The 14425-nt window shown below is 42.9% G+C and overlaps 1 protein-coding gene across 1 annotated transcript in view; it reads right to left on the bottom strand.

Annotated features, from left to right (window-relative positions):
- Positions 1-14425, bottom strand: part of LOC309655172 (aromatase) — a gene marked incomplete at its 3' end in the record, with an annotated part of 202801 nt that overhangs the window by 170998 nt on the left and 17378 nt on the right. Inside the window, exon 3 of the mRNA XM_082450138.1 lies at positions 2123-2277. Within this exon, the coding sequence (XP_082306264.1) occupies positions 2123-2277 (155 nt within the window). The remainder of the gene's footprint in view (positions 1-2122; positions 2278-14425) is intronic.

The raw sequence follows: 14425 nt of genomic DNA, 5'->3' as shown, positions 1-14425 counted from the left end.
CAGAATATTGCTATAGAACTATTCAAATTGGATCTTACCTTTTTGATCTAAGGTGCTTCCTGTTTAGTTATAGGTCATATGTGTAAAACGCTAGTCTTCTAAATTACCAAACATACCCTTCTCTTAATATCAGTTTCTCTTCAATCTACATCCAGATTTATTGTACTCACTCAATGTCATAACAGCAAAACAAATCTTTGTTGTTTGAGCAGTCTTCCTCACAGGACTGGGAACTCTTTTAGGGCAGTGACAACCTGTTAGCGTTGTACTTCGAGTCTGTAGTATGTGGTGGCTCTCGATATATTATGTATTTGTCAAATAGAGGAATGAATGAATGAAACCCAGTAGAGTGAACTGGCTCTGATCTCTTACTTTGCTCTGCTCCTGACCGTCTTAGCACTAGTGAGTCATGATGGTAGGTGGTCTAACGTGAGTGTTAACTCTTAGAATCCTTTCTCTCCTTGTTCTAAGTTTAAGCTTTCTTTAGGAGTAATTGGTTTTTTTATGTCTTTTATTATTCAGACTTGCTGTTGAAGTCAGAGTCCTCCAACAAAACAAATCAACTGTGCTGCAGAAGCCCCTGATGTCACACGTTGCAATAAGAAAGGAAACCTGGTGAGTGGTCCTAGAGTCTAAGCATTTCCACCCATGTATAAAAAGGAAGTTTGGGTTGGCAGCATACTTTCTGACTTTAGGAAGGACTTGGAGATATGAAAGGTGGGGATGCTGTTTCCTGGGTGACTGTTACATCCAGAAGTGGGACAAATGATTCCTTCATGAATCAATCCTTTGCATGGAAGGGATGGCTTTGATTATCACTCCCAGGCTGATGTATGATTTGCCTCTACATTCAAGAGCTTGAAGCCACATTTCAAACATATAAACAGAATGTAATATCACTGAAAGGGTCACAGGCCAAGGAATGTGGGCAGCCTCTAGAAGCTGGAAAAGTCAAGGAAACACTTTCTCCCTAGAGCCTCCAGAAAGGAACACAGCCATATCAGTGCCTTGATTTTCGCCCCATGAGACCCATGTCAGACTTTTGACCCATCAGACTGTAGGGTAATGAATGTGTGGTTTGAAGCCACTAAGTCTGTGTCAATTTGTTAAGCAGCAATAGGAAACTAAGGTAGTGGAATCTGCTAGAGTTGTGCTGAGTCTTGGTGATGGGCAGCTCTGTGGAGGGGGATCACCACTAGACTGGGACAGGCATAGTTTTTCCCTGTCTCGGCAGCCACACAGGAGGCATCTAGGTTCACTACAGAGGCTGGCTGGAGGGAAGAATATCCATGGTCCCTGGTCAGACCTACAACCCGTCTAGCACCAGAGTCCATCAATGATAAGGTTTCTAGTACATGACCATCTTCTCTGATGTTATTGTCAAAGGTTGGTCATGTTTATTTCCCAAAGGCTTCCGTTCCAGCAGCATATAGTAAAGAGGGAAATCACTAGATAAGGAGGTTTGGGGTCCAGTTTCTGTTCATCCATATCTGGCTATGTTGCTTGGGGGAAAAATCACAAGCTCTCTAGAAATGTACTTCCTTAAGTATAAAACTCAGAGGCTGGAAGAGATGACATATACAGCCCTTCTAGTTCTAAAATTCTCTAATTTTTTTGCAAATTGCTTTCTGTTAAAACATCTGGGAAGTCAGCCAGTGATTCAGCAAACATGTTGGCTATGTTAAATCAAGGATATGACTGACACACTAATTGACATACACACTAATTGAAGTGACCTTAAGTATGTAGGGTGCTAATTCTTTTTTACATCCATGAAATGGATGTAAAAACAGAAAGAACAAAATTGAAGTGGTTAAATATGTGGGCTCTGGGGTTGTCTTCTTTGCTACCATTTACTAATGGTGGAAATTGGGTAAGGTACTTAACCTCTTTATCCCTCAGTTTTCTCATTTGTAAAATGTAAGTGATAAGAGTATTCACCACACGGGGTTGCTGTGGGATTAAAGTATCAAGTGTTTAAAACAGTGCCTACTATGTAGTACATGTATAACGAATGTTAGCTCTTATTATTTCAAAACAGTGAAGGAGCAGAAGTTAAAAATGATTTTAAGACAGGCATATTCATAGACAGACGAGCAGACTGTACCCAGCACCTGAATACCTTTTGTAAAGAAAGGTCGAACGGCTTTCCAGAGTGCTGGATTATTGTTAAATATGATGCCTTTCTCATGCATGCCAATGCACTGCAACCCAAGTTTGCTGCCGAATCGGGATGTGTAGTGACTATGCTTCATTATGTGGAACATACTCGAAGACCTGCAGAGAAAGCAAACCTTGGTGTTGATTTTTAAGGGTCCAGAGAACTCACGGTAATGAGTTTGACTACCAGTTGGCTCTCATAGCAAATGCATGTTGATCTTGACAAAATGCATAAATTCTAACGTTCAGATTAAATAAGCACTTGTGTTAGCACAAGAACCTCCTTCTCCAGTTGAAACATTTCTACCTACTAGCTCCCTGTTTGAGCATCACTAAAGATCAATACACACACACACACACACACACACACACACACACACACACACACACACACACACACACACACGCACAGTTATTCATTATTTCCCCTTCTTTTTAACTCCTAGTCTCTAAAATATTACCCACTACTGTGGTCAGAGCTGCAAGGCTGTAAGAAACTGAACCCTCCACACCACCATATTCCTGAGAGCCTCCAGCCTCCAAGTAGCCCCACTCCAGACAGTGCTCCCCATGTAGAAGTGAGCCTCATAATCGGAAGTTGCTGGAATGATTGAAGTCTTATCTCTTTAGTTTTGGAAGCAGCAGTCCTGCCTTGTACCACCTGTTCCACAGAGGCTCTAATCAGGCCTGGCCCCTCCAGGGGTGTATCATTCTAGGACTGAAGGACATCTCCTGGGCACCTCTGGCCCTGGGCTTGGCTGGCTGGGCTGGGCTGGAAGGCTCTCTGTGGTGGTGACAGCAGCTGTCTTGGGGCTCTGCATCCATCATGATTCATCAAGGTCTCCAGGGTCACAGAGTTCTCCCAGGACATAGGACACGCTGAGCCATTAGATAGCCCTTGCTGTGGCAACCCTGGGACCTTGCCAGGAACCCAGGCTTCCTTGAACTTCCTGGTTCCTCTTCCACTGCTCTGCCCTCTATTCCCACGCCCAGGCCCGGCTGTTAAGGCCTGAGCTGGGCCTTCAGAGCAACTAGGAAGGAGCAGGCAGCCCCTCCCCACCCATGTCCTCCTTCAGGACTTGCTTCCTGCCCCAAATCCCAGTCTAATTGGGGCATAATAAGGCAATGAGCATTATAACATGTTGTAAAATCCTAGCTGAAGACGTCATGGGGCCTCCATGTGTGAAGAGAATATTGTCTTCTTAGGACAGTGGTACAGAATTCTTCTGCAGAGGAGCTCACTTTTGTGCGAAGATGTTTTATTAAGACTGCTTATAAGTAAGGTTATGGCATTTGAAGGAAGAGTGGATAATTTGAATAATTGAAAGGATAGGGTTTTCTACGTATAGTATCATGTCATCTGCAAACAGTAACAGTTTTACTTCTTTCCAGTTTGTATTCCTTTTATTTCTTTTCCTTCTTCGATTGCTGTGGCTAGGATTTCCACAACTTTGTGGAATAAAAGTGGTGAGTGGGCATCCTTGTCTTATTCCTGATCTTAGAGGAAATGCTTTCAGCTTTTCACCATTGAGTATGATGTTAGCTTTATGTTTGTCATATATGGCCTTTATGATGTTGAGGTAGGTTCCCTTTATGCCCACTTTCTGATGAGTTTTTTTCATAAATGGATGTTAATTTTTATCAAAAACTTTTTCTGCATCTATTGAGATGATCATATGATTTTTTTTAATTAATAATAATCTTTTATTTATTTATTTATTTTTATATTTATTTTTGGCTGTGTTGGGTCTTCGTTTCTGTGCGAGGGCTTTCTCTAGTTGCGGCAAACGGAGGCCACTCTTCATCACGGTGCGTGGGCCTCTTCACTGTTGCGGCCTCTCTTGTTGCAGAGCACAGGCTCCAGATGCGCAGGCTCAGTAGTTGTGGCTCACAGGCCTAGTTGCTCCGCGGCATGTGGGATCTTCCCAGACCAGGGCTCGAACCCGTGTCCCCTGCATTAGCAGGCAGATTCTCAACCACTGTGCCACCAGGGAAGCCCAATCATATGATTTTTTTAATACTTTTTTTAATGTTTTTTAAATTTTATTTTTATTTATTTTTGGTTGTGTTGGGTCTTATTGCTGTGCGCAGGCTTTCTCTAGTTGCGGTGAGCGGGGGCTACTCTTTGTTGTGGTGCGCGGGCTTCTTAGTGCGGTGGCTTCCCTTGTTGTGGAGCACGGGGTCTAGTTGTGCAGGCTTCAGGAGCTGTGGCTCTCGGGCTATAGAGCGCAGGCTCAGCAGTTGTGGCGTATGAGCTTAGTTGCTCCGCGGCATGTGGGATCTTCCCAGACCAGGGCTCAGACCCGTGTCCCCTGCATTGGCAGGCGGATTCTTAACCACTGCACCACCAGGGAAGCCCATCATATGATTTTTATTCTTCAGTTTGTTAATGTGATGTGTCACACTGATTGATTTGTAGTTATTGCAAAAATACACAAACAACGAAAGATGAGAAAAAGAAATTAAGGAAAAAAATCATTTACCATCACATCAATAAGAATAAAATACCTTGGAATAAACCTACCTAAGGAGGCAGAAGATCTGTACTCTGAAAACTATAAGACGCTGACACTGATGAAAGAAATTGAAGACGACACAAATGGATGGAAAGATATACTGTGTTCTTGGACTGGAAGAATCAATATTGTTAAAATGACTGTACTGCCCAAGGCAATCTACAGATTCATTGCAATGGCAAATTATCAATGGCATTTTTCACAGAACTAGAACGAAAACAATTTAAATTTGTGTGGAAATACAAAAGACCCTGAATAGCCAAAGCAATCTTAAGAAAGAAAAGCGGAGCTGGAGGAATCAGGCTCCCTGACTTCAGTTTATACTACAGAGTTAACAGTAATCAAAATAGTATGGTACTGGCACAAAAACAATAATATAGATCAATTGAACAGGATAGAAACCCCAAAAATAAACCCACGCACCTATGGTCAATTAATCTATGAGAAAGGAGGCAAGAATATACAATGGAGAAAAGACAATGTCTTCAATAAGTGGTGCTGGGAAAACTGGACAGCTATATGTAGAAGAATGAAATTAAAAGTTCTCTAACACCATATGCAAAAATAAACTCAAAATGGATTAAATACCTAAATGTATGACCAGATACTATAAAACTCCTAGAGGGAAACACAGGAAGGTCACTCTTTGACATAAATTGCAGCAGTATCTTTTTAGATATGTCTCCTAGATTAATGGAAATAAAAACAAAAATAAATGGGACTGGACTTCCCTGGTGGCACAGTGGTTAAGAATCTGCCTGCCAATGCAAGGGACACGGGTTCGAGCCCTGGTCCAGGAAGACCCCACATGCCACAGAGCAACTAAGCCCGTGCGCCACAACTACTGAGCTTGCATGCCTAGAGCCTGCAAGCGACAACTACTGAGCTCACGTGCTGCAACTACGGAAGCCCACGCACTTAGAGCCTGTGCTCCGCAACAAGAGAAGCGACCGCAATGAGAAGCCCGCGCACAGCAATGAAGAGTAGCCCCTGCTCACCCCAACTAGAGAAAGCCCACGTGCAGCAACAAAGACCCAAAGCAGCCAAAAATTTTAAAAAGTAAATAAATTTAAAAAAATAAAAAATAAATGGGACCTAATTGAACTTAAAAGCTTTTGCACAGGAAAGGAAACCATAAACAAAACAAAATTGGCTGCACCAATTTACACTATGGAAACAGTATGGAGTTTCCTTTCAAACCTAAAAATCGAGTTACCATATGAACTAGCAATCCCACTCCTGGACATTTGTCCAGAGAAAACTATAATTTGAAAAGATACATGCACCCCAGTTTTCACAGCAGCACTATTTACAATAACCAAGACATGGAAGCAACCTAAATGTCCATCGTCAGATGAATGGTTAAAGAAGATGTGGTACATATATGCAATGGAATATTACTCAGCCATTAAAAAGAATGAAATAATGCCATTTGCAGCAACATGGATGGAGCTAGAGATTATCATAGTAAGTGAAGTAAGTCAGACAAAGAAAAATATATGATATCGCTTATATGTGGAATCTTAAAAAAAAAAAGATACAAATGAACTTATTTACAAAACAGAAAGATACTCACAGACATAGAAAACAAACATACAGTTACCAAAGGCAAAAGGGGGTTGAGATTAACATATACACACTACTGTATATGAGATAGATAGCCATCAAGGACTTACTGTATAGCACGGGGAACTATACTCAATATTTTGTAATAACCTATAAGGAAAAAGAATCTGAAAACGTATATATATATATATATAACTGAATCACTGTGCTGTACACCTGAAACTAACAAAACATTGTAAATCAACTCTACTTCAATAAAAAATTTTAAAAAGACTAATGTCAAAAAAACCCCCAAAAGGTATGGGTCTGCATCCTGGCCTCAATAGTTACCATATATATGACATTGGGGAAAACATTTATTCCCTTTATTTTCAATACTGACACAAATAATAACACCTATATTATAAGCTATTATAAAATGTAAAAATGCTAATAATTATAAAAGCCCCTGATTTCACATTGTTTATTTTGCTTACTTTTATTAGATCTTCCAATGTATATACGTGATAAATATGCCTTGAATAAAATTAATGAATAATATTTAAAAATAATTGAAAGCATAAATGGATAGTTATTCTCTTCAGGATAAAACGTGGGGTGGGTTTATTAGATAGTGGATGCAAGCAGCACAGGGAAGGCTTGAGAGGAAACAGCTGAGATGAGCCTATGTTTATGAGGATTTGGGGAGGAGAGGGACTCCTCATCCACTGCTCAGTGAAAGAGGGACTTTAGAAGAAAATAATGTCTGTTGGGAACTCATGAAGTTAAGAATCAGGTGTGGGAGGTATAAACTAATTTTCATCTACCAAGAGAAAAATTAAGAAATTCTGCAGGTGACTGCATTTCCTGTGGAAAGGGGCTGAGGTTGGAAAAGGTTCATGCAGGGCCTAGACAGAAGCAGGCTACCTGGGTGAGGGCTAAGTGGTGTCTGTGACCATGATGAGCACGGCTCAGGAAGCTGGAAGTCCAAAATGTCCTCGTTAATAAGCTATGTGGTTGACCCTCCTTATGGTGAGTGAGATGGAGGGGGTATGAACACAGACGGGATGGAGTTTATCAGAGCATAGGAAGATATAAGCAGGACATGTGGTGTTTGTATGTCCATTGTTTTCTAAGTGCCAGTGTTTGTATTATAGGCTAAGACTGAACACCAAACACCCCTTGGAGAAATCAAACGAGATTATCTAAAGGTACAGAGGAAAGTCAGTTCAGTGAGGATACACGGCAGACAGACCAGGGCAGAAGGAGGTGCAGACAGCCACCCCAAAATCCTTACCCACAGGGGCACCTAGATATGGTGAGGGAGGGAGGAGAGAGAAGTCATGTCTCAGCCACCTCCCTCCAAGTTCAGCCTTTTTACCTATGACCCTGGTAATGCCACCTCTGAGGCGTGGGGCCCTCGACTGACTCTGCTGCTGAGTAGACAGTAGGACCCCAGGGTTTGTGCTCAGGCACAGACAAGGTCTCATGTATCACCCTCCACCTCCCCGTGCTAGCAAAGCTGTTCCAAGCACATTATCCAGACTCCTCTGTGGGGCAGGACAACAGGCTCTTCAGATTACAGGGTTTATGTCACAGTGTTTATACATGGACCACACGGCCAAGTGCAAATTCCCCTTAGTAACATGTAAGCATGGCAGTTCTGCAACTTCAAAAAATTTCCACTTGAGTAGCTTTAAATTGATAGCCATTTTTCTTGGAGATAATCAGAAAAAGGAAGCGGAGTTTGGGAATTAAAAAGGGACAGAGTGGACAGCAGAGAAGGAGTAGAGGTTTTCTGCAGTGCAGCTACGGGAGACATGAAGAAAGCCAATGCATTTGTCTGTGTTTTGGCCGTGTTTACAGGGCAGGAGCCAGAACGTATATAAAAGTTGCCCATCCTGTGTGCTCTGGTGAGGAGCTGCCATAGGCAGACCTAAAGTGATAGAACCCTTAACTTAGGGGCTCGAGAGCTAACCTGCTCAGGTCCGCTAGGGAAGTTAAAATAGATCTTCCAGAGCTTTCCCACATGAGGATTACCCATTATCCCATGTCTCCAAGGCCAGAGTGGAGTTCAGAGACACAGATCATGACATCAGAAAGGAACCAAACATTTGGGCAGAGGAATAAACAGAAAATATGTACATCATAGCAGGAAAGTAAAATATATTTATAAACATCATTTTGATAACTGCAAATGAGGGAGAATCTGGTATGCAGGGGATAGAAGATGGAAGGAATTGAACAGTGCTCAATTGTGCAAATTCAAGATGCATAACATATTTCTGGTGTTAGCTTTATTTTAGTTGTTATTTTTTCCCTTACTTTGGTGAGGTAAATATTGTACACGTTTTCGTGTGTTCACTACAAGTTTGGTTCTTCCTCGCCACTTCTGTACTAAAATTCTGTTTCTCAACTGCAAATTCTCCTACTATGGATGTCTTCTGAACACATAACCCTCAAAGATGGGGAGTGGCTACTATAACCTACATAACTGTTCTTGCACTGGGCTAGGGTGGCCATCTTCTCACTAGCTCCTCTCTATCCAAGTTGCAACTGGCTCCTAAACGGATGACTTTGCCTTAATGAGGTTGTTCAGTAAATGCCTGTGAGGACATATTGCCATAGGAGACCCTGGGCTAAAAGAGCTCAGCTCTGGCTGAGTAGATAATGCTGTGGGCTAAGCACTAGCCAAACCCACACATTTGTAATGGATTCCAAGGTCCCATTTAAACTTTAAAAGAAAGGCCCTGAAATAATGGCAGTTCTGTGAAATGAAGACAGAATTATTATATGAATAAATTATTTACTTGATATATATTTCAGGAAGAAAATCTTATTTTCAAATCAAAATACTCTCTACTAAGTCAAATATACTTTTGATATAATTCCAGATAATATTCAAATTACCCTAAGTTTTGGACAAGTTTTTCTCTTCCTAGCAACTATAAAAGCAAAAGACAGGGCTTCCCTGGTAGTGCAGTGGTTGAGAATCTGCCTGCCAATGCAGGGGACATGGGTTCGAGCCCTGGTCTGGGAAGATCCCACATGCTGCGGAGCAACTCGGCCCATGAGCCAAAACTACTGAGCCTGCGCGTCTGGGGCCTGTGCTCTGCAACAAGAGAGGCCGCGATAGTGAGAGGCCCACGCACCGCGATGAAGAGTGACCCCTGCTTGCCACAAATAGAGAAAGCCCTCGCACAGAAACGAAGACCCAACACAGCCAAAAATAAATATTTAAAAAAAAAAGCAAAAAACAAAAATCCAGATGCTTCTATTTCTATTCCAGGGAATTAATTTGACCAACTAGCCAAAATTTTGTCCTGTATGGAAACATCATGCTATACAAAGGACTGAAATTCTTATTAATTAATAGATTTCAGGCCTCTAGCTTTCTTACCTTGCACTACCTCATTCTGTAATTAAAGCAGAAAGTAAGTAATTTGTATACTCTTTATTCACAAACTCGGATCTACAAATTTTAAGTGCTTAGAGGACAAGCAGAATACTATTTTTCTGCTCTGACCTTTAGAGCTTTTGTGTGTGTCATAAAGCACATTGGTCTGTCCATATGTTTTGAGGAATTACTGGTCAATTAAAAACTTGAACCCAAACTTCAACTCAGTTAAATGTTAGTTAATAAAGAGCTACCATTTAAAATCAATGTGTTCTTTAGGGGGCGCCAACATCTCAGTTATCCTGAGACAGAGGCTCTGACTTGACAAAGAACAAAATAGGCAAGACAGAAGTGGTACACACAGCAAGCCAAGTGTGACTAAGGACAAGCAATTTAAAACAAGATCACTTATGACAAGTAGGCTTTATCTAACTGGAGTAAATCAGGAAAGTGAAGAAGGGAAGGTTGGTGATGAACTAGGGATGCCAGCCCAGAGGTCTCCTGACATTAAGGAGAACAGTAGAGACCTCCTTCCCACAATGCGGGCCAACCTGTAACACCAGGTAAGGGAGATGTTACATTGACTGACTGACTGACTGAGAGAGGGAGGATTTCTCACCACTGAGGAGAGACCAAGTGAGTTCCCAGGCTCAGAAGGGACAGTGGGCAGTGTAAGATGCCTGATCCTTGGGGGTCATTATTCTTCTTGAAATGTGACTGAGGTCAAAAGACATCTCCAACGATGGCAAACCTATTGTCTATTCAAAATGAAAAGTAGCCAGGAAATAAGTCCTTAGGTGGTAAAGAAAAAGCCACCCTCCCATTCTGAGTTTAAAGAACTCACACACCTGTGGTCAGGTTCAAGATTGATGAGTACTAGAAACAGGGGGGAGACAATCAATGGAATATTTGGTACCAAAATTTTATAAACACGTGCCTTGTGTAGACCTGTTCTGTGCCTGTGACTTACACTCCATCAGTTCTACCACGTTTTCCCTGTCCTTTGCCCTCTAATATCCTTACCCAGGTTTGATATTGAGTTCTCTGCAAGAGAAAAAGAATCTTTGTAACAGAGAGATCTGACTGTAACCACCTGAAGCTGGCCAAATTTAGTATCACTGATATGGGACCACCTTCCCTGGTTTCTTGATGTGATGCAATGTGAAGTGCCTAGGACTAACAGGAACGTATTATTACACAACAATTAACCTGAATCGAATAGAGCCTATAGACCTAGTGTTCAGTTTATAAGCAATACCGGGAATAGAAGAATATGTTCAATGACACCATAATGAGACACTGAGAGAGATTTGGAATGTGGGACATCCTGTAAGACAACTGATGTGGTCTCTTCAGAAGGTCAAGGTCATGGGGAAAAAGGGGGGACGACTGCTCTTCTAACTTTCTTGTTCATTTGAACTTTTCTTACTAGAAAGTTGGAAAAATATTTTCTTGTCGATCATTAGAGTCTCTCCCTTCCATGCATCCTCAACTCCCTTGACCCTCTGCTTACTTTGTCCTAATTGCCTGGTAAAACCTCAACCCTGGCTAAATCCAACTCTCAGTTTAGCTTACTCCGTGCTTGCACCTGGCAGCTGAATGGGGCCGGGGAAAAAAACATACATGCACATGGACACACACACACACACACACACACACACACACACACACACTGGCGGGCCTCAGTTAAATTCAAGTGGGCCCTTAGTGTAACTGGCAATTCTACTACATTTCCCAAGTCCAGTCACTCCCTCGCTTTCCTGGATGACTGTTATATCCTGTCTCCTCTGTCCCCCAGTGTTGTACTTCTCACCTTTATTTCAACTACAGACTTCATTTCCTATTTTATTGAGAAAACAGAAGCAACTGGAACCTCTGCAAGTCCAACCACCAGGATCAGTGCCCATATATTCAACCTTCCCTCCTGTTACTGTGGATGAACTTCCAGGTCCCTTTTCAAGGCCACATCCACTTGTTACCTGGACCCCCTTGTCATCTCACCTGGCACACTCCTCCTGTCTGCTGCATCAACACTTTCCTCTGTAACTCATCATTCCCATCAAAACACATATGTCGTAATATCTTATATCTTAACAAATAAAAACTCCTTGAACCAAACATCCCTTTCAGCTCTGTTCCATTTCTCTGCCTCCTTTATGGCAAACTCCTGGAAAGAGTGTCTATACCTGCTGCCTCCAATTCTTCTCTCCCCATTCTCTACAGTGGTCAGACTTTTGCCGCCAGCACTCCACTGAAACTGCCCTTGTCAAAGTCACCCATGACCTACCTCCCTGGTGCTAAATGCAACGCTCACATCTCTGTCCAGTCATGTGGTACTATCTGGAGAGCTGAGAATTCCATCCTCTCTGACATGCATTCTCGCTTGGCTTTCAGACCACCACGCTCTCCTGGTTTTCCCTTCTCTGTGTGGCTGTCCTTCTCAGCCTCCTTTGCTAGTTTCTGACCTTCCTTCTTAACTTCCCGTTCAGCGGTACTAGGCAAGTCAAGTCAAAATATCTGAAATGGAATCCTGATTTCTCCCCATCGCAAAGTTGCTCCACCCACCTCATCTTCTGTATAGCCCATGTCTACCTGCTAATAGTGTGGACAGCCATCCTGGTCTTTCTGAGTTTTAGCTTAAAAATCCCACAACATGGGAAATCCTCTGGTCCCAAGTAAGCCAAGACAGTCATTCACCCTACTGCTATACTATGTTTTTCCCTTTTATTGTCCGTGTATTGACACTGTAACTATATATTCCTCTACAAGGGTAGGGATTTGGGGCTGATTTGTTCATGATACCTGTTGTACATAATAAGTTCTTAATAAATATTTATTTAATGAATGAATGGAGAGCCAATAATGACTATGATAGATTAGGATCATCCAGTGCTTAGTATAAATTCTCAATAGTGGATGCTTACAAAATAAATGAATGAATTCCCTGTAAATTTATACATGATTAAAACAGGTATACAAATACTATAACAATAATTAGTATTTAAATGGCTAACTGATGCGCAAATTTGACCCCAATTAGCATGTTAAGTTCTATCTCCCCTTTATGGATGCTACCCACATTCTCCTTTTTGATACCATTACAAACACTAATACATACACACAACATAAAGTGTCATGCGTAACGTCTGTAGACCCTCAGTAATTTAGAGCATCCCTGCCTGGGAATCGTGCATACTTTACGCACTTTAAGATGATCAGATGGAGCTCCCCCCAGAGCCCCCAGTTGCTCAGGCAGAATCCTGGCAACACTCGTGCCTGACTTCCCCCCCACCCGAAGTTCTGCAGCCCCCCCGACTTCAGAACTCAGCTGACTTGAAAGTTGGGGCATAATCTCAGCACAGTTGTAATGACTACAGATGTCAAACTTTTCGAAAGAGAAAAAATCTGGCAAACTATTCAAAGAAAAAGAAAAAGCTTTCTGAGGTCCAATGGGGTCTTTTCAAGAGGTACGGGTAGTTCTGGAAGGACCTGAAGAGCAGACAAGGGAAGGAGATGGGGACAAACATGTCCTATTCCTGCGGGGAGCTCAGCCCTTAACAACAAAATTGAGCGGCTCAGAGGCAATTATAGAGAACACAGAGACTCCAAGCAGAGAAAAGCCTATGAGGACAGAACAGGGAAAGAACTGGGAGAGCTGGGGGAAGGGCAGAGTGGGATGTTGTCCAGGTCCTCAGCGTGAATCAGCACCTGACCCTGTCAGGGTGGCTAAGGTCACTTTCCTAACTAAGATAGCAGAGTGATCAGATGCCACCTGTGCTGTAACGAGGATCCTATTTCAGGAATTGCCTTTGGGGTTCCTGGGAATTTGTCTGGTGATCTAAGTATCTAGTGTCTAAGAGCAATTTCTGTCCTGGTCCTCTGGTCCTTTCTCACGTGCTTCATTCTTCCCTCCAGGTCTAGTCTTGCACCCCCACCACCTGAGCTACACTTAAGGGTAAGAAAATTAGACAGAACCCCTCCAACCTGCTTAGGTGTTTCCCCAACCCCAGGGAAAGGCCCCCTGCCCCAGAAGCTTCTTACCTTCTCTCCTCCCTCAAGCTCTGCAGCACATTGGAATCACCTGGGGCTCTAAACACTACCGATGCCTGGGTCCACCCCATCAAGAGACTGTAACAGTTGGGTTGTGGCCTGGGCAGTGGGGTTTTGAACAGCTCCCTGGGTGACTTTCATGTGCAGCCCGGGTGAGAAGCACTGCTCTAGATCCTGAGCTGCAGGCGTCATCCTTTTGGATGAATATCCTGCAGGTCCCTTTGCCTGTATCTGAGGGAAAGGGGTGACAGGGAAGGCAGACGCTGACTTGAGGAGGGCTGGAAGGCAACTTGCTGTGCTGGGGGATCCAAGAGCAGAAGGCAGTGTCCCAGTCCTCCAAGCCCAATCGCCATCTGTTCCAGGACATTTTTGAGGCTCTAGTCAGTTGTACAAGTGAGTATAAAGTGTTGATTTTGAAAATGAGAGCATATCAAATTCACTTAAATTTGGCTAGGCAGAGCTCCGTAGACCAAGAGAAGTAAAATCCAAGAGTAACTCTGGCCTCGCCATTAGAGCAGTGGATCTGAAACTGGAGTGTGCCTCAGAATCACCTGGAGGGCTCGTGGAAACAGATCGCTGGGCCCCGCCCCCAGATTTTCTTATTTAGTGGGTCAGGGTGGGACCCAAGGATGGGCATTTCTCACAAGTTCCCAGATATGTGGATGCTGCTGGTTGGGGGGCCACCGTCTGAGAACCACTGCACTGGGGTGTTTCACTGTGAACCCAGTGAAATGACATTTCCACCAGAAGCTATTTA

The sequence above is a fragment of the Balaenoptera physalus genome (genome assembly GCF_965194825.1).
Source record: "Balaenoptera physalus genome assembly, chromosome: 2".
Lineage (NCBI taxonomy): Eukaryota > Metazoa > Chordata > Mammalia > Artiodactyla > Balaenopteridae > Balaenoptera > Balaenoptera physalus.
The sequence above is the reverse complement of the archived record's forward strand: the minus strand, read 5'-3'. Positions and strand labels throughout refer to the sequence as shown.